Source organism: Molossus molossus, unplaced genomic scaffold (assembly GCF_014108415.1).
Source record: "Molossus molossus isolate mMolMol1 unplaced genomic scaffold, mMolMol1.p scaffold_m16_p_19, whole genome shotgun sequence".
Taxonomy (NCBI): Eukaryota; Metazoa; Chordata; class Mammalia; order Chiroptera; family Molossidae; genus Molossus; species Molossus molossus.
Window position 1 is genome coordinate 10772205 of NW_023425354.1, and position 24922 is coordinate 10797126.

General features: G+C 37.8%; 1 protein-coding gene across 5 annotated transcripts in view; it reads right to left on the minus strand.

The window, feature by feature from the left end:
* Positions 1-24922, minus strand: part of CEP112 (centrosomal protein 112) — a 341295-nt gene that overhangs the window by 234891 nt on the left and 81482 nt on the right. For all 5 annotated transcript variants that reach the window (XM_036269316.1, XM_036269315.1, XM_036269313.1 and 2 more), the window contains 2 exons: positions 24728-24787; positions 15803-15882 (listed from right to left, as the gene is read on the minus strand). In XM_036269316.1, the coding sequence (XP_036125209.1) occupies positions 15803-15882; positions 24728-24787 (140 nt within the window). The remainder of the gene's footprint in view (positions 1-15802; positions 15883-24727; positions 24788-24922) is intronic.

Sequence of the window (24922 nt, forward strand, 5' to 3'; positions counted from 1 at the left end):
TTCCATACCCTTTGACAATATCTTTGAAAACAAAAAACTTTCAGATATACAACTGTCTGTTGATGTGCAGAAGAATTTGTCAGCAGGAGACCTGCACTGAAAGAGAGAAAATCCTCCGAGCTGAAGATAACGACAGGAGGTAGAAATATGGATATACACAAAGCACAGCCACTGTGGAGGATAGTTGGGCAGCTTGTTAAATAAAGAGTTAAACATACACCTACCAGATGATCTAGACATTTCACTTTTTTGGTTTTTATCCAAGAGAACAAAAAGCAAATGTCCACCCAAAGACTTGACCACTAATGGTCAGAGAAGTTTTACCTGTAATAGTCCCAAACTGAAAACAGTCCAAATGTCCATCAACAGGTATATGGATGAACAAATTATGGTACATCCATACAATGAAATATTATTCAAAAATAGAAAAGAATGACCTATTGCTTTATGATACAACATGAATAAATCTCAAAATAATTATGCACAGGGGAAAAAAAGTGAAACCATTTACTTCCATTTGTTTACCTCCATCTATTTAAAATTCTAGAAATTAAAGTAGAGTGACAGAAAGGAGCCGAGAGGTTGACTGCAGGTGGAGAAGGTGAAGGGTGGGCAGGAGAGCTCACCCAGGAGCCTGGGGGAAACTTTGGGGAACAAATATGTACTCAACAAGACCTCTTTTGTGTGTGTTTGTAGTTTTACAAGTATATACATATATCAAATGGTGAAACTGTATACTTTAAATACGTAAAATGTATTAGATTTCAATAATTCATTAAAGCACTGAAATGGCCCTTAAGTATCTGAAAATATGCTTACTCTCACTTATAAGAGGACTGCAAATTAAAACTATATTGAGATATTATTTATCACCTATCAGATTTACAGAAATTAAGAAAACATAACACATTTTACTTGGGAGGCTGTGGGTCAAAAGTCATTCTAATTCTAATACGTGACCAGTAGAAATTCAATCAGTATAATTTCAAGGAGGGGAACTTGGCAACATATAACAAAACTTCATATATATTTATCCTTTGACCCAGCATTCCCACTCCTAAAAAGTTTCTCTGAATATGCATGTCAAACAATAAAAAATACATATCTACAATGCTATTCATTACAGCATCATTTGTAAGTGCAAATATTGGAAACAGCCTGGGTGCCCATAGGTAAGATGGCTGTTACATAAAGTATGATTCATCTACACACTAGCACACTCTACTGATGTAAAAAGAATGAATGACTTACAATTTATAATAAATTTAAAAAGCAAAGTGTAAGAAAGAAGAGAAAGCAATGAGCTGTGCATGCTCATTTGTGGGCAAACCCGGGATCAGCCAGAGACTGATGAGATTATGTCTACAGGGAAGGCCGGGAATAAACAGGAAAAAGCAGGCAGAATGGCGGGGAACACTTCTCTGAACATATCTTTTAGTACATGGTGTTTGAAACAATGTAAATGTTCAATTTACTCAAAAACTAAAGAATAAAATAAACATGAATAGGGGTGGGAAATTCTAAAATGAAATACCAACAGAAAAATAAAATCTAATGATGGCAAGAAATAACCAAATAAACTTTCAAATACAGTATTTGGATCATATACTCTCAGGCTCAAGACACACACACACACACACACACACACAAACACCTCAAAAGTATTACACTAGTTTGAGGTTTCCTTTTCACAGAGATATGGTTTATCAATTCAAAAGATATTCCTGGGGTTCAAGATTTGAGCAAATAACTAAATATATAAGGAAAGTCAGGGTTCCTACTGTCAGAGGAGGAAATAAATAAGAAAAGGGTAAAAATAGAAAAAGAAACCCTGTGGTATTTGATTGGATCTGAAATTAGCATGAAATTCATGATATTTACATATTTGCTTGATACAGAAATAGAGATGTGTGTACATGTATTAGAACACATATTTATACATATACATGCACAGACCCATATATGCACGTGTAGATGTACACATTCACCTGTTTCCTACCTCTCTGCCTGCTGAGAGGAGCTAAAAGCAATTTCTTTGGAAAGGATAAAACACACCTTTAGGGAATTTTTAGGTGTCTGATAAGAAATCATCCTGAAAATCATGGATTAGTATACTTGTAACTGAACCACAAGGAAAATACAACATATAAAAAGTTGTAGAATACAACTTAAGCATTTCTTTAAAACCTTAAATGCATATTAGAATAAGAAAAGCAACTGAAATCTTCTTTGGGAATTATACTGTTTTACTGAAAGTACATGTAGTGAGAGACTTAATGGGGACTAACCAGTAACTTCAGATGTGGGATTCATGTGTGATAAACTGCTTGGATATGACAATCAGAAGGCTATTTATATAGGGGACAGACAATTCTTGGAGAGAAGTCATCCTAATAAAAATCAGATACTTTTTCAAGGGAGTAACACAGTCTTGACAAGACACGATAAAAGCAAAAAATGTGGACAAGAAAGATGTGACAGTCTCTGGAGGTAGAAAGTGAGAAAACCCATACCTATAACATGTTTTCCCCTTTAATAAAAATGGACCTGAAGTAAAAATTACAAAATGCTACCCTTTCCAGACTAAGTATGTTTTGCTCTCCTCCTGCCTCCCTTAACTGGCCCACAATGTAAACACTTCAACTTTTTTTTTAGTATGTTTTTATTGTTTTTTAGAGAGAGAAAGGGGAAGGAGAGAGAGAAACATCGATGCGAGAGATACCCGGAGCAGCCGCCTTCTGCACACCCCTGCTGGGGATCGAGCCCGAAACCGGCACGTGCCCTACCGGGAACCAAACCAGGACCTCAGTCCACGGGAAGGTGCTCAATGCACTGAGCCACCCCGGCCGGGCACCTCTTTCAACGAAGAGAGCGCCCGTTCCGTCTGCTCTCTCCCACGCACACACGATCGCGGGCTTCGGGAGAGGCCATGTGCCTGCCCTGCTCGGCCCTTGCCTCCCTCCGAACGGAGGCTCCTGCTGGGGCTCTGGCTGGGCCCAGGGGAGCATATGTCATCCAAAGCCTCATGTTGGCCACACACCTAAACCACAACTCCAGCTACCTGAGTCTTCCATTTTTTCAAATTAGTTCTAAATTTGAGAGGGAAAAGGGTGTTATTTAGTAGCCTCTAATCCCTCTGAAATTAAAAAAATGTTAACTTTTTCAGATTTTATACACGTGCACATGACCATTTTTTCCTGCAGAATAAACCCTACATGCTCCTGATACAGCAGTATCATTAACTTTATTTTCATGGGTAGCCTTCCTCAGAATTCCTTAGGACTATTCCACCCATTCCCACGCTAATTCAGACTTCGTTAGTAAGAACTGGTGATAATTTTGACAGAGGAAACATTTCAGTTCACCTCTGTCTGTTCTAAGATAAATATGTTTTTTAAAAATAATTTGTAATAACATTGTATAGGCTGGATTTAGTCTATTTTTAAAAATAAACATAGCTACTTACAGAACTTTCTAGAATACCTTCCCACTCCCACTCGGAGCAGGCGGCACGCCCCGGACGTGAGCCTCGCGAGTGCTGCTCGGCGAGGGCTGGAACTGGCGCGCGTTTCTCCGCGCTTCTCCGCGCTTCCCCGCCTGTCTCCGCGCTTCTCCGCGCTTCCCCGCCTCTCTCCGCCTCGGCGCTGGTGTCCTCTTGGCGTCAACATTACGCGCAACCTTAGCTGCCGGCCAACCTTCATCACAGTCACTGGCCACGTGTGCGGTGTCTGCAGTCTGGGGAGTCTTCGGGTGTGGCAGCCCCAGCTCCCAGATCGGGAGGAGGGCCGTGCAGCCCAGAATGGTTAAGGGCAGGGGCTCTAATGAGCACAGTTCCACACCCCGCACCTCCACTCCCCAGCTGTGCGGCCTCAAGCTCTTTGCACCTGATAGTGGATGAACCGGCTGCCTCTGGGCCAGGTGTCCACTCGGTCCCAGTGAGTGTGGCCAAGAGGGGAGGTAGTCCAGTGCAGAGAACCTGGCAGGCAGTTGTCAGGAGCTGTGGATAGGGCTAACTCTCCCACTTGGGAACTGGGCCAAAAGCAATGCTATATCTAATACATGCTGCCATCTACACATCATTTGGATCAAGTCATTTAAAAAGGCAGAAAAGAAAATCTACTGAGTGACACGAAAGGTAAAAGTCAGCATTCTACCAGGAGAAGAGACCTGAAGTAGGGATCAGAAGGCCTAGGTTGAAGTCTCAGCTCAGCCACAGACATCTATGCCATGTTGGTTAAATTGCTTAATCTCTTTGAACCCATTTCTCCCTTGAAAATGCAGATAATCACAAACACCCACATAAGATTCTTCTGAAGACAAATGAAAGCGAATATATATTTAAATTATTTTGTTAACTACAAAACATGAAGTAAAATATTGCTATGTTTTCTTAGCTTATTAGCTCCCCACCAGGATTATATTTATTTCACCACATTTCACTGCTAAAGTAACTTTGGACTGTACTAAAACTCAAGAAGCTAAACATATAAACTGCTTTTTAAAAATGGGTTTTGCCAAATGAGTTTCTGAAGAAAGCACCCAATAAACCTAAAAATCTCATGGTACAAATGAACCCTCTCGTGTGACTAGTGCACAAAGGTCTCCACCAGCGGAGGTCTCGGCCATCTACAATGACACGCACTGGAAGCAGGGTGTTCTGAGGAGAGACGCGGAGTTCTATGAGGACATGTCTACACAGAAATACTTAGTAGACTAGAATTTTCCTTTTCAACTTGAAACAAGGTCACCACATACTTCTGTCCTCTCTTCGGGCTTTCCATTGTCTTTTCAGAGGGAGGGTTATGTCAGCATGCTCACTGGGGCTAAGGAATGCTTACAATAAACTGGAAACTTTGACTGCCCTCCATCTAAAACGGTTTCAGATGCTCCAGCAGACTGCAGAAGAGAGAACAGATGGGTCCCCACCACCACCATGGATACTTAAAAAAGCAATTTTTAAGAAGAAAATTATAATCATAGTGTTTAGACACTTTCCAAAGTATAGGAATAACTTTTCTCAACATCACACAAATGCCTGTATCTATGCAAAACTGAATACTTTTAAACAAAACTGAAAAAAAAAATTTTAACAAAAAAATGTACATTAACTGTGCCTTTTAGTAATTTATCAATAATTTCCGACCTCAAACATAATGGTACCAGTTGCAAGAAAAGTAAACTATTATATTCCCATTAATTACTTAGAAAATTATTAAAATGAAACATCTTAAATATGTAGTAAATATATGTTCACATCCTAGCCCCACCTGCAAAATGAATGACTACACATCAGGGTAAAGCATGATCAAATGGAACTTTCTCACTGAACAAGGTGAATCTCCTTAGTGAACACTTCAAACACTGCTGCCACTCAGAACTACGTGATTAGTCACAATGGAGCAAGCTAAGGAACAATTAACTTCCCAATAAAGAACTTGAAATGTTTCTAATTATAATCACATAGCACCCCTTTAAAAAGCAAAGGCCAAATCAAAGAATCAGACATCAAAAGACCATGAGGTCTTTCAATATAGACCATTTCCAGACCTGGTTTACTCCACATTAAACCTCCTTTGGGGTGTTTTCATTTTTCACTAAGAATAGAGATATATGGTTCAAATTACTGAAAGTTTCTTCAAAGTTCCTTGACATTTCTGTATTCCACACCTAAAATGAATACATTTTATATCAATAATAAAAAAAACTAGAGGATTTGAATTTTTTAAAGTCACTAATTTTTAAATTTCTTTGTTAAATTTCATGACATCAAACTTCACGGACTACGATTTGGTGAGGAATAAAGGAAATTCAATAAGGAAATAAAAGCATGGTTTCTTAAGGATGGAAATGTTTGACATTTGCTTATCTAGTGTTTATTATCCCCTTCCAGGAAATCAGATCTGTTAGGTTTACTCCTAACCTCATGCTTGGACATTAACATGTTACCAGATTCATGTCCCTGAAACATTTTATTCCTTCAGGCAGGGAAATTCTTCTCCACCAGCTCATTTTCTGTCCTTCCTTCAAAACCTAGCTTATTGCAGAGAAATATTCAGGAAAATAAGTCTTCCTCCAATGTCACCTTTAGCATTTACCACACTGCTACCAATCCATCAACCATGCTCTGTTCCCTATGGGAAACAGCACATTCTTCTGCCCCACACTTTGGGGGTATTTGGGATCCTCCATCTGGACCACCAGTCTCTGCACTTTCTGCTCCCGCTGGGCTAATCTTCGCGGGTTACTTCACATACACTCTGCATTCTCCATCTCTACATCTCACGTTCATCCTCTTCCAACTTCCTAGATGACTTTTACTATATAAGAATAAATATATCAGGTATATAAGCCATTGTGTTCAGAATGGAACTTGGGGACACCATCGTGAAAAGATCTACAATTTAAATTAATACCAAATTGAGAGATTATACACATTTATTACCAATTAAATTTATTTTCCGAGTCCTATGAAGTAACCTAAGTATCTGATAGCTAACAGTTGACAATAGCTGTGAGAAGTTACCAACATTGAGGCTGCTTTTCTAGTATTTCAGATGTATTATTATTTAATTTACCTTTCTTTCTTTATACTTTAACACACAGGCTTAAGTACACTATGAAATTAATTGAGATTAAGTAAGCACTACTTTCAACATGGCCAATGATTTCTACCTTTTCTCAATTATTTTGTTTGTAAGATCTGAATTCTTATCATCAGCATTGGCACTGGTTTTCTCATTTTCAAAAATACAATAAAATATTAAAATTACTATGTAAATTATCTGCTCTAGCAAAAGGAGACAACATATATACTGCCCAAGGGCCAGCAGGTGGAATAACCTAACAATTCTATTGTAACTCTCCTGGCGTAAGGTAGTGATGTTTTTCATTTACTATTTTTTATGATAATGATTATACATGGAAGGATATGGACAGTAAACATCTGTCAGAGTACTTTCAGCACTGATTAGCACAGAATATTTTTATTTATGAAGCCTAGTGAAGTAGATACAGGCAAAATATCCCCCAAGTAGGGAAGGGCAACTTACCCAATTTAACTGCTTATCCTAATTTGATAGGAATACCACATGACCACCCAACTCTTTCCGTTATAATCTATGTTTATCATATAATACATTAATCAACAGTGTGAATCCTGGGCGACACTAACCCACTGGACAGGAACATTCTTACCAAATGCCTACACGCCCTTTACATAACTCTCAGTGACTGCTCTCCTTATGTGGCTCCAGCAGCCGCCGCACGTTGTGCAAAAGGGAAATGTGTCCGCGACCTGCCAGAGTATCATTTTGAAGACCAATAACAGAAACCAAGTATAAGCACAAATAGCTCTCCCAGCAGCTCTCTCCTAGGTATATACTCAAAGAATTGAAAACAGGCACTCGAATACCTGTGCGTGAGTGTTCATAGTAGTAGGACTATTCACATTAGCCTAAAGGTGGAAACCCAAATGTCCATCCACAGTTAAATGGATTTAAAAAATATGATATAAATAGTATCCAGCCATAAAAAGAATGAAGTACTGATTTGTGCTACAATGTGGACAAACCTAGAAAACATCACGCTGGTGAAGGGAACTGACACAGAAGGTCCATTTATATGAAACACCCAGAACAGGCAAATCAGAGAGACAGCACATTGGCGGTTGGGAGGACATGGGAGCCATCGGGAATGGGGACTAATTCTTGTTTATTTGGGGGTCATGAAAATGTTTGGGAACTAGATAGGGGTGGTGGTTGTACAACACTGTGAATGTACTAAATGTAACTGAGTTGTTCACTTTAAATGGTTAACTTTATGTTCTGTGAATTTTACCTCAACATTAAAAAAGACAGTAAGGGAAACTGTGGAGGGGGTAGGGGCCAGGTAACAATGAGAAGAGTGAGCCGAAACATCATGTTTTCCGTAGTTATGCTCCTGGTTTAATTTTCTTTTCTTAAGGTATTACTCATTTTTTTTTTCTTTTAGTCTTTTCTTTTCTTGACCAGTGTAATAGGACCTGAATAATTTATTAACTGCTTTTCAAGGTGGTTTTGGTGATGTGTTGCATGACGTTTCCAATTTCACTGATCTCTGCTTTTCATTTCATCTATTTTCTTATATTTACTTTGCTGTCTTTAGCTTCTTGAGGTGGAGGCTTAGCTCACCTCAGTCAAGATAGCAGATTAGAGATACTTCATAACATCTGATGAGTAATAATTTCATTATCTTTCAGTTCTAAATACTTGTTATTTAAAAGTATATTTTTAAATTTCCAAACATTAGGCTTTTAAAAGAAACCCGAATACTTGTTATTTATTGATTACTAACTGTACCAAGAACAGAAAATGTGGTCTCGATAACAATGATTCTTTGAAAACTGTTGTGACTTCTTTATGCCTTAATCAGTCAGCTCCAGCTACTTGTTGCCACAAGAGAAGACTCGGTGTTGCCAGATCTTGCATGTATCAAGAGGAACCAGAAATTCAAATTTCATGTCAAAACTCCTGATTTTATCATGTTGAAAAATAATTCAAATTTTCAAAATAGTTTGCAGGGGAAATTGGACACGTGCAGAATGACTCAACCTGCAGCCCAGGAATCTGCCCCAGCTAGTGGAAAGCAGAAGGCTAAAAAGGAGAACATCAAAACAGGCAAGAAGAGCCCTGGCCGGTTTGGCTCAGGGGTTAGAGCGTCGGCCTGCGGTCCTGAGAGACCCGGGTTCGGTTCCCGCTAAGGGCACGTACCTCGGTGGCAGTTTGTCCCGGGCCCTGGTCGGTTGTGCGGGTGGCAGCCACTCGATGTGTTCCTTTCACGTCGATGTTTCTCTCTCTCTCCGTTCCTCTCTCTCCCTCCCACTCTATCTGAACAAAAAATGGAAAAATGTCCTCGGGTGAGGATAAAAAAATAATAAATAAAATAAAAAATAAAATGTAAATTAATTAAAAAAAAAAAAAAAAAAAACAGGCAAGAAGAGAACACAGAGGAGGAGACATAAGACAACGGAAAAGGAATGGCTTATACGACATCCTAGAACTCTACAGAAAGTGCAGGTAAAAGTGGAATTTAAAAAGTAAAAAATAAACAAAAATACTAAAATATCACATAGTAATAAATGCTACAAAGAAAACTGAGGAAATAAATGGTCAGAGACTAGGATGTATATGTATATATTTGTAAATAATTGCTATAAGGATGGCCTTAGATTGGATTTTTCTAAGGAGAGACTGTGGCACGAGTAGAGAATGGAATGAACATGCATAGAATACTGAGTGGAAGGAAGAAAATCAGGAGATTGTGTGTCACAAAAATTGAAGAAGAGGATGTTTTAAGGAAGGGAGACTGAACAAAATCCAAATTGGAGGTCACCCTACATTTTGGTAATATAAGAAAAACAGACTAGATTGGGCTGAAGATTGGCAGTGGTAGATGAGGAGACAGAGTCAATAAGTAGAATCACTCTAAAGAAGTCTGAGTATAAAAGCGAAGAGAGAAAGGACCACAGAAGAAAGGGGGTAGGGTTGAAGCTGAAAAAGCGGTTTTCAAGATGCACACCTACTCTTGCCTGATTGTCAACAGGACCGATGCAGCTGGCAGACAGCAAGGGGTCTTAACTTTGTGCAATGGAGAAACACGCAATGATCGTGAGCAGACACAAAGAACTGATGGAAGGGTTGGTGTGAGGGACGCACCTCAGAAGTTAACAGAATACAAGCACACAAGGGTTTACAAGGACATTATTGTAATTAGAAACAGTATTTTGGTTTGGAGTTGCAAGAATAGAAATAGCACCCATTTTACATGAATTAGTGACAGGTGACTGGAGAGGAAGGGTGATGACAAAGTAATGACAAAAGCTTCCCCAGATACTCCATGAACAAAGAGTGTCACAAATTTTTAAAAGGGCGGTGGGGTGGGGAGTAAAAGTTCAGAAGGAGTTGGCTGTGGTCTATTATATGAATAAAGCATATATCAATGGTATGAAAAATCAGAGAACACTCATGGCAAAAGAGAATATGATGAGCCCTGGCCGGTTTGGCTCAGCGGTTAGAGCGTCACCCTGTGGTCCACAGAGACCCGGGTTCGGTTCCCGCTAAGGGCATGTACCTTGGCTGCAGTTTGTCCCCGGCCCTGGTTGGGTCGTGTGGGTGGCGGCCACTCGATGTGTCCCTTTCACATCGATGTTTCTCTCTCATCCTCTCTCTCCTTCCCACTCTATCTGAGTAAAAAAATGGAAAAATGTCCTCGGGTGAGGATAAAAAAAAGAGAATATGATGATTTTCTGGAGACAAAAAAAAAACAACATTTGAGAGAGCTGAGGCAGCCTTTGTTTGACTCCCTCACTATGCAGAAAGCCAACAGCGTTACATTGCTCAGGAGGTCACACAGCTCTACAAGGTTCACTGTTTTCTTGAAAAAGAGTCAAAACACCATAAACAAGCTGAGATCAAGGACATTTTTTTTAAATCAAGTTTCAAGGTCACAGAAGGTCACTGTGTATTTAAATCTGAGTCACACATACTAATTTATAATTTAATCTATAGCAAGTCACAATAATTGATTCCAAAAATGATGATGTCCACTTACCACAAATTGTTTTTATTATGCAGTGATAAAAAGGATAGGTATACATATTACATTTCAAAATATTCTGTAAAAAACTAAGTTAAATCTGTTTTCTAAAGAATAAAATTTTTTATCAAGGTGACCCTATAAGGATATTTTCATTCACTTATCAAGTTTAGAAATCTTTACATTAACTATTCAAGTTTGCGGGCTTCCTTTTAACTTCTCTCTAGATAGCTCCTTAATTCACTTTTTTTTTTTCCATTTTAAAGTATGTATCATTATTAATTCCTTGAGATAGTTCACCAACCTTACAAACAAAATGACCAAGCCACAGTTCATCACTTTGGCTATATAGAAAACTAAATTTAGAATTATATTATTTAGCTATACTTTAAAATTCCTACACAAGATTGATTGAACCTAGCTTTCCCTTTCTACCAAAATTCAAAATTCAAGCTTCTGGCTAAACTGGAAGGTTATCTGCTTTGACTGCAACTTCATCCACATTTCTGCAGTAAGCAAAGCTCCATAAAAAAAACAAACCTAATCAAAATGTAGTCCATTCCCCTGAATTATCACAAGATTGTTTAGTATTCCATTCACATCTTCTTTTAAGATTAGTTTCTAGCAAATAAAAGTACAAAAACACTGTCATTATAACTTTGCAGTTTTATTATCTTTACTCTAAGGCATTCCTATTTGAAGATTAATCCTAGTTCCTACAAATATAAATGCTGATTTATAACAGCAAACAAGCAACCAAAGATAAATGAAGGAGATTTAAAAGAACCTTATAGGAAAGCTTTTCCACTCATGTTTAAAAATATAACTTCTTTTAAAATTTAACTTTAGGGGTAAATAATCTGCTTTCCACTGTAACGGGAGATTATAAACACTATATATACTGAGCAAGAAAAAACCATTTTCAAAAGCTTATGACAGTTTGTTAGAAAAAATAACACCCTCAACTACATTATAAATGTCCTCATTTTAAACAAAACTATAAAGTCATACAAAAGAAGTGCTGCTAATTTTTATATAAATAACTAATTTTATACAATGACTTCAATAAACTAGACGGTGAACATTTGCTGAGTATAACTAACACTAAAAGCCAGCTTCAGAATAGGTCAAGTAAAAATATAATTCAAGAACATTCTGAAATACCAAGAAAATATCAAGAACTTGTTTCTAAAAATTCTATGTGCAAGTGAAATTGTACTTATAAAGGCAATGGTATATGCAAATATCATTACACATTTTCAAACAATAAAAAAGAGCTACCGATAACAGAATGTAAACCATAATTGAAAAAAAACTAACCCTAACTCAAAACCTAAAAAAAAAAAATACAGAAACTATTTAATTATCAAAATAAACTCCAACAGGAATTACTATCATTTACCTTTCTTATATTCATCAATTATTTAAATGATATAACCTTGAAAGCATTTCAAACTCATAGTGCTGTCTGGAGTCAGCATTAAGAAGAGTTCTAGATAGAAATTCCATACATATATAGGTATATACAACAACTACATCCAAAACAATGTTCCAGTTCAAGAAGGGCTTACTTCCTGTGGAGTCATTAATAAATAACTGTATCATCTGAAGACCAATGTTATATGTTCTAGTGAAATTTCTACTATGTATTTTCAATACCAACTGAGAAACAGAAAGCCTAGAGACAGAGACAGAGATAGAGATAGAGATAGAGATAGAGATAGAGATAGAGATATATAGATAGAGATATATAGATAGAGATATATAGATAGAGATATATAGTGTCAGGGTAGAAATATATATAATGTTTACAATTTGACAATGCAAAAAGTTAAAGTGGATCAGAATAAATTTGTTTCAAGGGATTTCTGTATTTTATTGCAAAAGGGGACTTTGAAAAAGGTATCAATCAAAAAGATGACTTTGGAATGTTTCACTGAATATTTAAAAAGGAATAAACCAAATCTACACTATCTATATCTATTGTTTATAAACTTTAACTCCTCAAAAAAATACTTTTTCAGTGTTAGTGTTTCAAAGAGTTACACCAAATTATTTTATTATATATGGTTATTTCTCATTCATTAGTCTACTAAGTTTTCCATATACTTTACTTATCTTTGAGAAATGAAAATGAACATATACAATTCATACCACTTATAATCACAGCTTCAGATAACTTTCAGCTACTGGAAGTTATTAAAATTTATCTACAATAAGAAATGAAATAGGAAGCAAAATGTTTAGGATATGTATAGAATACTAATTGCAAACAGTAGCAAGACAGTAATATTAAACTAGTCTTAGTTCTGAAAAACAGTAACAATAGACAAATTAGCTTTAAGGAGTTAGCATTTAAAGTAAATGCTGACTTCAAATCAGTGTCCCTCTAAAATAAAAATAAGTACTGAAGTATCAACTTGAGCTCTAAACCAAAGACTGAGTTGAATGCCTTTATCTTCCATGCCTATGGATATGAATTCATATGTAGATATTCCTGTTCTCTGATATCCTCTACTACAAATGTAACATGCACTGAACAAATAAGCCCTTACTGAGTGAATGAATGATTAAAATGAATGAATAACACCACATTCTAAAACTAAGCTTTTTCACCTTTGTGTACATATATTAAGAATTTTTTCTAATAATCAAGTAAAATATCTAGCTGTCTTTTAGAAAAATAGAATTATTTCTGGACTAACTAGGTCTAACTCTATTCTCCGATTTAAAAGCAGTAGCAGCCCCCACCCCCAACCCAAGAATATTTTCCTTTGGGAATATAGCCAGCTTGTGTTGTTTACTTTGAAGTTCAGTCCACACAATAACTCACTCTGCTTTCAGACCACATTACACCTGCTATTCAGGTGTTATATTGTCAGGATTATACTCTTAGTCAAAATGAAGACATCACTAACACAGGGAATGGGAGAAATAGATCTACAGGGGAGTTTGACTAAAAATCTAAAATAGCATTTTTAACTCCAAGTAAAATTTGGTATTTTGGTAAAGACCTTTAAAGCTGTCAAGAGTGTTACTTGGCTCAGTAATTGAGTATGTTGTACATGGAAACGATGGAGGTTTCAAGGTTCTCCTGGTGAACATTAAAAGATACTATTCTGTTTTACACGAACTCCCTACGCCCCACTGAAAAAAATCTTTCTGAATTCCTATCGCATTTATGGTCAAGAACTTAATACCTAGTATTCTAAGTATTTCAAATGCCTAATCTAGACTATAAAATCTTTAAAAACAGCCTTATGTCTTGAGCTATGTCTTCTAAGCCTTCTATTTCTTTTAGTATAATACTATAACATGTAGACATTGTAAGTACTAAACAAATATTTGTTGATTTACTGTTATTTAAAAGGATTATCTCTTCCTTCAGGGATATAACATGCAAATCAACAAACCAATTAAAAATGTATAAAATTACAAAAGAACAGTGACAGAGTAGAACAAAAGAGAAACCAAAGTGCAATATATTGAGTAAATGAACAAAGTAGTTATCAGCACTAGGAGGAAAAAGTGAATTAATGAGGAATAAAGGGTAGGCAACCCATCTAAAAAGAGAGCAAAAATGCCCTAGTTTTGCCATTATTCAACTTGGAGTATGAAATACAGTTATTTGACTTCATGATTAATGAATATTATAGTTTTCTTCTGAGTTCATCTAATTGACACGTGGTGATGTGAACAAATAAGCAATGAGTCCTTTTGTAGATGAAAAATTAATAGCCTGGCCCTGGCCAGTTTGGCTCAGTAGTTAGAATGTTGGCCCGCGGTCCGGAGAGTCCCGGGTTTGGTTCCCACTCAGGGCTCGCTCCTCGGTTGCAGTTTGTCACTGGCCCTGGTTGGGGTTGGGTGGGTGGCAGCCACTCCATGTGTCTCTCTCACATCGATGTTTCATTCTCACTCTTCCTCCCTCTCTCCCTCCCGCTCTATCTGAAGATAAATGCAAAAGTGTCCTCAGGTGAGCCCTGGCCAATTTGGCTCAGCGGTTACAGCACTGGCCTGCAGTCCAGAGAGACCCGGGTTCAGTTCCTGCTAAGGGCACGTACCTCGGTTGCAGTTTGTCCCCGGCCCTGGTTGGGTTGTGTGGGTGGCAGCCACTCGATGTGTCCCTTTCAGATCGATGTTTCTCTCTCTCTCTCTTCCTCTCTCTCCCCTTACTCTATCTGAACAAAAAAATGGAAAAATGTCCTCAGGTGAGGATAAAAAAAAAATGTCCTCAGGTTAAGAATAAAAAAAAAAATTAATAGCCTGTGATGCCATGGTACACAAATTATTTTAAGATATTCTATTCAGCAACTCAGCCAATCCATTCTAACAGAGTGAGAGAGGAAAAGCCTGTGCAGTCTTCCCAGAAAGAATGTGACACAAGTTTGTTTGATCCTGGGTGTTCCTTTCGGCCTTTTTGTAAGTGATTCCTGTTTGTAGGTTTGGGGAAGCAAGAAAAAGGGAATTAGCTGATTTTCTGGGAGTTAGCTAGACACATTGAGCTCATGGAAGCATCCCTTCTTGAATCACTTTCTTGGGTCAGGTACCCTGTGACCCGTTCTCCCATTGAAGTTCTATCACTCCGTGGTATAATTGCTCAAGTTCTTGAATATCTTTCCATCCAGACTATAAGGTCCTCTGGGAAGGGACTGCACATTGCCTGTAACATGGCGGGAACTCAGTATTTATTGAATAAATCAATGTTTTCCATATAAAAACTGTAAGGTAAAACCTAGTGATAAATAGGGCTTAATCAACTTGGTCAACAAACGGAAAAGACAAATAAAATCTAATATTCTAATGTGCATGTTTAAATTTTATAGCATGAGACAAAACCTTTCCTAAACAATGCCTGTACAGTAGTTCATTTTCAAATATGACTGTAAGATTTCATTATCCACATTTCTCCAAAAAATCCAGAGGAATTTCTAAATGTTCTAAGACCTAAATCTTACTGTTTTTTAAACCTGTTTTCATTTAAGAAGAAAGTATATGAAACTACTACATTCTATTTTCTTACATTCCTATCTAAGTGATTTTCCCTTTTTTTAAAAAAATTACCGGCTAGCAATAAAATTCTGAAAATAGAGATTCATGACGGAAACTGACTCAAACTAAACCACAGCAAGGCTATTATAAAAATAGGATGTTTAGGTTCTAGCTACTTAATCTGGCTCACAATTTAGAATATGCATATCTTAAAAATTAAATATATTAGAATTTAACTCACTTCAAAGCTTCCTCAAATTTATGGATTTTCTTTTGAGTATCTTCCTTTTCTTTATCAAGCTCACTCTGCAAGTCATGAACCTGCCATGACAAGACATGTAAAATTTATTAGAAGACAAGAAAAGTTTGCTTAAAGGAAAATACGAACAATGAAACTGCAATCTTAAGTCCATTTTTAATATAAAGTTAGATTTAGATATTTCGAGAGAGACTGTGTTAACCATAATCATTTACCATATAATTATTTCAATATCCTACTTCCAATACCAATTTTCTGGCCAAGTTAATAACTGTTTGAATCTACCTGTGTGTGGATTCCCTGTAAAATAAACTGATGCATAAAAAACTCAAAAAGGGAGGAATCACTTAAACTTTTTTTTAAAAAGTACGTATTAGCCAAAGAAAAGGAATCTCATGAGATCTAGGAAAATACAAGAAATAACGTGTCTATATTCGCAAACATACAGGTTGTGATGAGTCTTCTCTTCCAGGCATGATCCCTGTAACTATTAGTGAGTTTGGGAGGAAGTCTCCCACCATGAGTACAGTATCTCTTTCCTAAATGTGGCATCCTTTGAGTAGGTGGGATTGTAGCATGAATGATAATAACAAATGAAATTTTTGCTTCACAGAAAACTCTTCATATGCAAATGCTGATAAGCATACCCAGGGTGGATGGAAGTGGATCTAAAAATAGAAAAAGGAAACTGGTACAGCTGGAGGGAAAGGGAGGGGTAAAACAGCAGCCATGGTTCCACCTACATGGCCACTGAGGGTGCAGAACAGCTGGCAGGAAAGAAACTCGAGTCACTTAGAGGGGTGCAGATACCAGCCAGCTACAACCTGCTGCCAATCCAGGTGAGGCTGAAAGCACAACTGCTAGGTAGATGGGATAGGAGAGGGACGACAAGAACAAAGCCAACAACACACACACATCACAAATCTTCCCAAATGAACTGGTGCTGGACAAAACTACCTGTAGTTGGCTATTTATAATAGTTTGCTAGAGATTTGTTAACTCAAAAACCCTATCTTCTTTGCCCTGTTCCTTTTATAATTCTCTTGTGCTTTCCCCCTTGGTGTTTCAGTAAAATGCATACATGCATTCATGCATACATACATACACACATACATGCATACATACATGCATACATAAAATGTCTGCTTGTAAACTGAGAGAAGTGAGGGTAGAGAGGAGTTTTCCTTGAGAACACAAGGGCTCTGCTGGCTGCTACGAAGGCAAACACCAAGGTGAGAACAGAGCAGAGAGGAACATGTCTGGTGGTGGGGAGAGTGGACCATCAGGAGAATCAGGAGACAGGAGCCCCTCTCCCATCTTTTAAATGGTAAAATCAAAATGCCTCACAAATACCAACCTTATTAGGAAGAGAAAGAGCAACTAATATGCATTGCAAATTCCTGCCATTACATTTATTTTACTTTACATAGGGTGTGGAGGGGGGATCTACTCTCCAAAATACTATGGGGTTCAGAATGAAATTACTGTCTTACTTTTCTTGGATCCCTAGTATGTGCTACAGTGCTTGGCACACAGTAGGCTTCCTAAATTGGAGTGACTATATTATTAAAGCAACAGAAGCACCATTCCAACACTGATCTGCTCTCTTTCATGTATAGAATTAAGGAATTCAAGTCTCAAAATTAATTTCAGACATAAACTAAAACGAACATTTTGGAAACATATGTTTTTATACCAGTAAAATCCTTTCTTGAAATAAAATCTTAAGTGAAAATCCAAACACTAACTTAAAGTCACAAAGGAAAGCAAATCTATTTGAGTGGAAGTTTGGGAATGACAGAGGGAAGAGGGTTAAGGGCAGAAACTAGTATCAGCACAGTAAATGTTTCATCTATGACTGTCCATTGGAGCCACTTATATACACTGACCTACTCTTTAGCTTTAATATTTCTCTGTTAATTACTTTTCAGCCTCCTGGAAATTTCACACAGATTTGGCTTTTGACCCAAATTTTGCATCTTCTTTTATAATAAGGGAGATTGTAATTTTTGATATCTAATATTCATATTAATATTTTCTTTATGTTTCCTAGTTTTATGTTCTTTTATTTTTTTTTCCTATCCTATAACACTTTACCAGTACATGCCCATTTGTTTTAGCCATAGATTCCATGTGAAATGATCTCGGAATTTAGAGTAAGTACATGTCTTTATCTTTATCGTTGAAAGTATTACAGCTGTCCCACCTTTTTCCCCCACTGACACCCTCCTCCCCGCTCCCGCCCCCTCCCACCCCCACCGCCTTCACTGCACTGTTGTCTGTCCAGTAAATGTAGTTTTGATACAGAAGCTACAGTTTTTTCCTTCCTCCCTCCCCATCCCTCCTTCTCTCCCTTTCTCCCTTCCTTTCTTCCTGTTTTAGTTCTTTATATTTGTTATTCCCACTTCCTACCTAGAGTACCTAAAAATCTTACCAAAAACTGTATAACAAACATTTCTCTACATATCACAAATTACCCTAGACAATCTGATTTGCCTTCACATTAATTTATTTAAGCACCTACTGTATAACAAATACTAAAGTCAGCTCCCGAGGATGGAAAACTGACACATACTTATGCCTTAGAGAAGGTTTGGGTTCAGTGATAGAGTCCAGCAATCTAATATTTGCTGTTATATCGAATATTCATATTCATATTTCTTTACATGTCCCAGTTTATGTTCCTTTTTATCTGGCTGTTTTTGTTCCTAAGTCCTGCATGTTCTGACAGACTGACAGTGACAGTCTTTCATTTCACCAGTGGTACTACAAAGATCTCAGAATTATTTTTAATCCATATTTCTCTAATATTAGCAGGAGAAAATTAACTTCTGTGCTCTATCTTTTAGAAAACACCTAGCACATGTGTCCTTTTCCTCCTCCTGGCCACGTTGGTTTCCTTTCATAGACTCTGGGAATGTGGATCCAGTTGTTTTAATGCTGCTTTAACTTTACATCGCTCGCTCAAGACTTTTTTCCTGACGTTGGCATCGTTTTGTATTATGTGCACAATAAACATTTAAAGTCACCACTGTTTTAATTTAGCCATTCACCAATACTTCTTTTTTTCATTCTTGGGTAATTTTTGTTTTGTTTTGATTTGAATTTTTGCTTATCTTTAGGTTGGTTAAAGGACATCATCTAGTAATTTTATTTTCAAAAAGAAAATGAGTGATATAGCTCTGAGGCTTTGCATATGCAAGAATGTCATTCTGTAGCCTTCATACACAAAGGAATGTCTGTGCCCAAGATTCCTGAGTCATAACATTTTGGCTTAAAAACACCACATGTCACTCTGCTTTCCGTGAAATTTAGATTTGAACTAAGAAGACTAAGGCCACCTGACTTTTGCTCTCCCTCACCCTTGTCTGATCTTTTTTTTTATAAGATCTTTTTTTTTTTGGTTTGCAATTCAAATGCATTTTAATCTTTTATTGATTTTTATCTGACACAGGGTGGCTCTTCTAATGTTTGCATACACAGACCGTCAGAAAAGTGTCCTCATATCTTTAATTATGTTTGTGTTCATTTATTCTGAGTTCCCCTTCAGAAATAGCGATTGTTGTACACTGGTTTTCTATTTTTCTGCCTTAATACCTGTCATCTTTTTCAAAATGTTTTATTTTGAAATAAAAATTTTTCTTTGCAGTCTAAAAAATAATGGTTTGCCTTTAATGTCCCGACTTAATTCTTTACAACACCCGTCCGATCGCGGTCCAGCTCCTGTGAGGACTTGAACTCTGCTATTGTGCTGTAGGTTCCCTACCGTCCTTCTGATGACAATAACCCCCATTTTCACTTCACCCCTTTCTTTCTTTATGAAATCTGTTCCTCTGTCACAGACACCATATTCCCTGCTGCTCTACTGATGAATTTCTTGATGTGTTCTTGGGGAGCAGCCCATTTCCAGAAGAAACTCCCATCTGCGAGTCTTCTGAGTAATGCTCTCTTGCCTTGGCGCCACTACATTTTGCCACAAACCCCGTTTTGACTTTTCTCTAACTCGTTCTTAAAGAGCGCATTTAAGATCTGGTACTTGACAAAAGTACAGGGGGCACAACCCCGTTTCCGTAATGTCTCCAGTGTGGTCTCCTCAGAGCTGCAGCTGAAATCCAGTTCCCAGCAAATCGCCAGGGCCTGGGGTTTCCAGGGAGGAGGAGTCCTCCTGCAGCCCACAGCCGCCTCCGTGCGGGACGATGCCTCAGCGCGTGGAAGAACAAGGAGCCGCTCCAGAAGTTCTGATGAGCCAGGGCGGCGTGCACGCTGGGCTGGTGCCTCGGGCGTGCTGTGCTAGCAGGGTGTCCCCTGCGCTCCGCTCCACTGTTTTCTGGGACTCAGAACACTGCATGACAACATTATTGAGATTTACCCCTTTCAGTGAAAACTTCAAAAGGTGAACCACTTTTGGGAAAACTCAATCTAAAATTAAATGGTGATCATGAGTGCAAGCTCTGAGTCAGACATGGGGGGGGGGGCTTCTTCACAAGTTCCTCAGCACCCTGTGCCTCAGCTGCCTCGTCTGAAAATCGGAGATAACAGGGAGTATATAAAAATTGTGATGAGCTAATGTTACTCCGTGTGAAGCTCTTCGAACAATACTGGGAACATAATAAATGCTCAACAACTGTTAAAGATTATTATCATCACCTTCTCAGATTAAATACTCTGTACACATTTTCTTGAAACCTCAAGGTCACTGTGAACACTCAAAATCACAGTCTGCCACACTCCTGAGATTCCACAGATGGATGGCTTGCCCTTGCAAAAATGTCCCTGAACTGCTAAGAACTTTGAGTTCTTGCAAATGCTTTTTATCATTCGCAATTCACTCTTAACCTCTGTCAACTTCTCAGCGGCCACTTTCTGCTGTGTGGTCAGTGTGTCACTCAGGCACCTTGATCTAATTTATGCTCTTGAAACTATTGGAGCCATTTCTATGGCGGGACTGGAACTACGTGAATGGGAGAAGCAGAGACTTCCCTCTGAGTTGAACATGCATGTGTCAGAGCACAGACTTTTGAGCTGGGGGTTCCTCACAGCTAGAAGCTGTTTCTCATTTATTTTTATATCCCCAGCACTCAGCACAATCCATACCTGGCTCTCACTAGAACAGTCAATAAATACTGTCCTAGGTTTGTTTGTTTGTTCGTAATTGAATATGTTTGCATTGTGTACTTAAGGACCTTTTCAGATTACGTTTCTAGTTTTTGCCCATGTCTCAGATAGTTGTGGGTAACAGAACTGATACTTTCCTTTTTAATGTACTAATGGCAGTGAGGAATAAGGCTTGAGCTGATTTGCTTGTAACTCTTTCCCACTATACATCGTTAATACCAAAAATGAATTTTAGTAATTTAAATAATGAAAAACAAACCAGAAAGTCACAGATACAGCATATATTCTCAAACATGAGAATGTTGTAAACAATTTAAGTTTTAAATAATTTAAGATGTAAGGAGCCATAAGCACATTTATTGAACATTTACTAAATGTTTATTTTACTCCCTTTTCCCCTAAGAATTGAAGTAACAAGGGGTGAGCACCTGCGGACATCAGAAGGGATTCTGCTGCGCACGAGAAAACGTATGTGCACACATCCTGGCACACGGAGCCCAGACGGCTGCTGCCCTCAGCAAATCCACTAGGGGGCCGCTACACTTGCAGCTCAGCTGCTCCCACCTCTACTTCCCAACATGAAAATATGGGACTGGGCTGCAGGACTTCCATAAATCATTTCACTGCACAGATTCTGTTTTAAAGACTCCAAGAGGCTCGTGTGTCTTAAATAAGATTGTGCCAGTAGTAGTTGGAAAATACTGCACAATATATTATGTGTAAGGCTGTGGAAATTTTAAGTTATTTCTAACCTAATTAAAAGAATTATTAATGCATACTAAATATGGGAATAACTGGTGATCCGAATGCCATCAGGCTTTATATCTCATTTGTTACAGTTACATCTACAGTTCTAAGTAAATATTTCAATTCTAGCCCATTCTTGCATATACATGCCTAACATCTGTCTCATGAACTTCTTTAGGTAAACACCACCATCTTTTACTCTGGTGGCTGTTTGGAAAACAAGCAGTAGGTTACTTGTAGGAGGCAGGTGTTTCCTTGCTAGTAAAATCATTTAGCCAAACCATTTCCTGATTTAACAGATTAGGACACTTCATCAAACAATGACATTTCGTTTTACTACCTATTATTTGTTTGATGTTCAAAGATCTTAAGAGCAGGCAACAGCCACCAGAGATCAATAAAGACCATTAGATAATGTGCATGCGCCTAAGTCAGGGACAGCATCTGATGCTGTTTCTCTGACCTCAGACAATCCAAGATGTCTCATGCTGCTTTCTTATTGGCATGAGGAAATAATCTCACTCAGATGGCATTTCCTCCTCCTGAACAGATATTCAGGACTGAGTTTTACGCCCGAAGTTATTGAATGTGCACACCTGTCACACCTGTAGCACTAACAAACAAAAGCCCTACACATCCCCCTTCACTATCCTGTTACACAGGCCAGGGCTATGCGAGATTTATGTCAGCTCTTTGAGCAGTCAAAAGGGATATTCCCTGAGGGGAGTACAAGACATCAAATCTTCAAGGACTGAGATCACAGCAGGTTTAATAAAGAAAGAAGAACAGATGTCAATTTAAAAGGGGGAGATTATGGAATTAATTGTAAAACAAAAAGGGACACGCTGAGCAGCCTTTTCTCTTCCAATATGGGAACATACGCAACACGAACAAATACGCTTAGTTTTCTTTTAAAGGTTGCTATTATTTTAAACGTGCCTTATTTATACTACAAACCATGAACACACTTTAACTAGTTCCATTTTTAAAAAGCTAGGCCCACCGATCCCTCCCGGAAGGGGCAAGCTGCAGACACGCTGCCCAGCGGAAAGGGTGTCGGTCTGCTCCGAGTGAACAGAGCAGGAAAGGTGGGAAGGTCTCTGGAGAAGGATGGACTGGGCTCGGCCATTCTGTCTCTTGTGTGTGTGCATTAGGCAGAGCTGGTTCATCTAGGAGGTGAGACAGACACCGAGCAAAGGTAGTGGTAGAGGAAGACTCTTGTGAGCTCTATTTCTACAGCTAAGTCCTCAGTAGAACTTAAAGAAGTCTGGGATAGGAGTACATTCTTTAAAAGTTACGTAGTGTGTGCTTCTGCTGGCTCCCAGCCCTCTCTGTGTCACAGGTGCACAGACACCATCTCTCAGGAAGAGGGCTGCCCACAGAATGCAAGGCCAGGAGCGGGAGGCCAGGAAGGTGTTCCTTAGTGGACGGGAGCCAGATATCTGCCCAAAGAATGAACAATGGACTAAAAAGTACACCCAGAGGATGTGGCTGCCTTATACAGTGGGCAGTGAGGCTTAGCACAATGTATGGTCTTTTTCTGGTAAGTAAAATATTTATGAAGCTGCATGGCTCAACAGCAGAAACCGAAAAAATTCTGTATTTCAGTGAGAGTAATATTTCCCTCTCCTTTTCAGATACCATTTTGTAGACATAAACTATATTTAAGATCTTGCATTGAGCTGTATTCAAGCTGCAGCAAAACAAAACAAAACAAAACCAAAAACTCACAAAAAATCTTCAACAATAAGAAACTTTTTATAGTTTTAAAGAGCACACATTCAGATCAATATATGTCTGTAGAAATACCCACTTTTTCAAATGACAGAAACATTCTTCTTCCTAAACATTAAGTTCCTAGAGAATAGAACCTATGTCTAATTCATCCTCTCCCCCTCTCCCCAATCCCAAACCTAGTATGATATGTGCCCAGTAAAAGCATTTAATGAATATCTGCTGAGTGACTATATGAATAGATAAGCTGATAAGCTGTGATATTACAGTTTTTTAAGAATGTTGTGCTATAAAACTTGTTTAATTTTAGTTTGTATGTATTTTTGTATTTTTTTATCCTCACCTGAGGACATTTTGCATTTATCTTCAGATAGAACGGGAGGGGGGGAGAGAGAGAGAGAGAGAAAGACACATCGAGTGGTTGCCACCCACACGACCCCAACTGGGGCCGGGGACAAACTGCAACCGAGGTACGTGCCCTTAGCGGGAACCGAATCCAGGTCTCTCTGGTCCACAGGCCGACCCTCTAACTGCTGAGCCAAACCGGCCAGGGCTGTATGTATTTTTAATTAGTTGAAGGGTTAAGCTTTTTTGTATTTTCTATTATGTGTATATTTTACAAATGGCTTAATTTGGTAAATGTTAGAACAGTAAATAATTACAAAAGCAGTAACAAAACCTTTGATATTTCAACTACTCTTTTACTTTCTGTGCTATACAGCAAACAAGAAATTCAAAACTGAAGTCACAAAGTAAAGAATTCTGCACTTTATTGCCAAAGGTGTTAATGGTATGTCAATGAATCCCCAGTTATTACTGATGACAGGGATACCAGCTTATTTCAGGAGAAATATTCACTATTCTAAATGACAAGAAATAATCAGTAATCAATTTTTTAGTAGACAACTCTCTCATTGTTTTATATTCTTTGGTTAAATATTTAAGAGTTCTTAGTATACGTATGATACAACAGAATACAAAATAACTCCCATCAATTGTATCATATTTTTTAAATGATAGCGAGAAAACATAATTTTATAGTAATATTATGACAGGTTAACATTTACAGTATATTCTTTGCTTGTTAAATATAACATACAAGTGGTATTTTAATGTTGATATAACTAATCACAGAACTGAAGCTGTTAATATAAAATATAAAAAAGCAAAATTTGATTACTGGCTAGCTGAAATAAACTTAGAAATAAATTATTCTGTTAGGGCTAGAATACATGTCTTTATAAAAATCAACCCTCATTCTTAATTGCCTCATTTGCTATTTCAAATGTATCTTCCCACAAAATATATTACCTTTTTCTCATAGGTGCGTTTTAAATTACTTTTCTCCATTTGAAACTTATTTTCTTGATCCTGTGAATGACAAATATTTATTTTTATTATACTTAAAATTGACTAAAGTTAATAAAATTAGTATCTAATGAAAGAAATAAATCTGCTTGATGACAAATGTTGAGTTTTGCATATTAGTAAGAGCACCCTACCTGT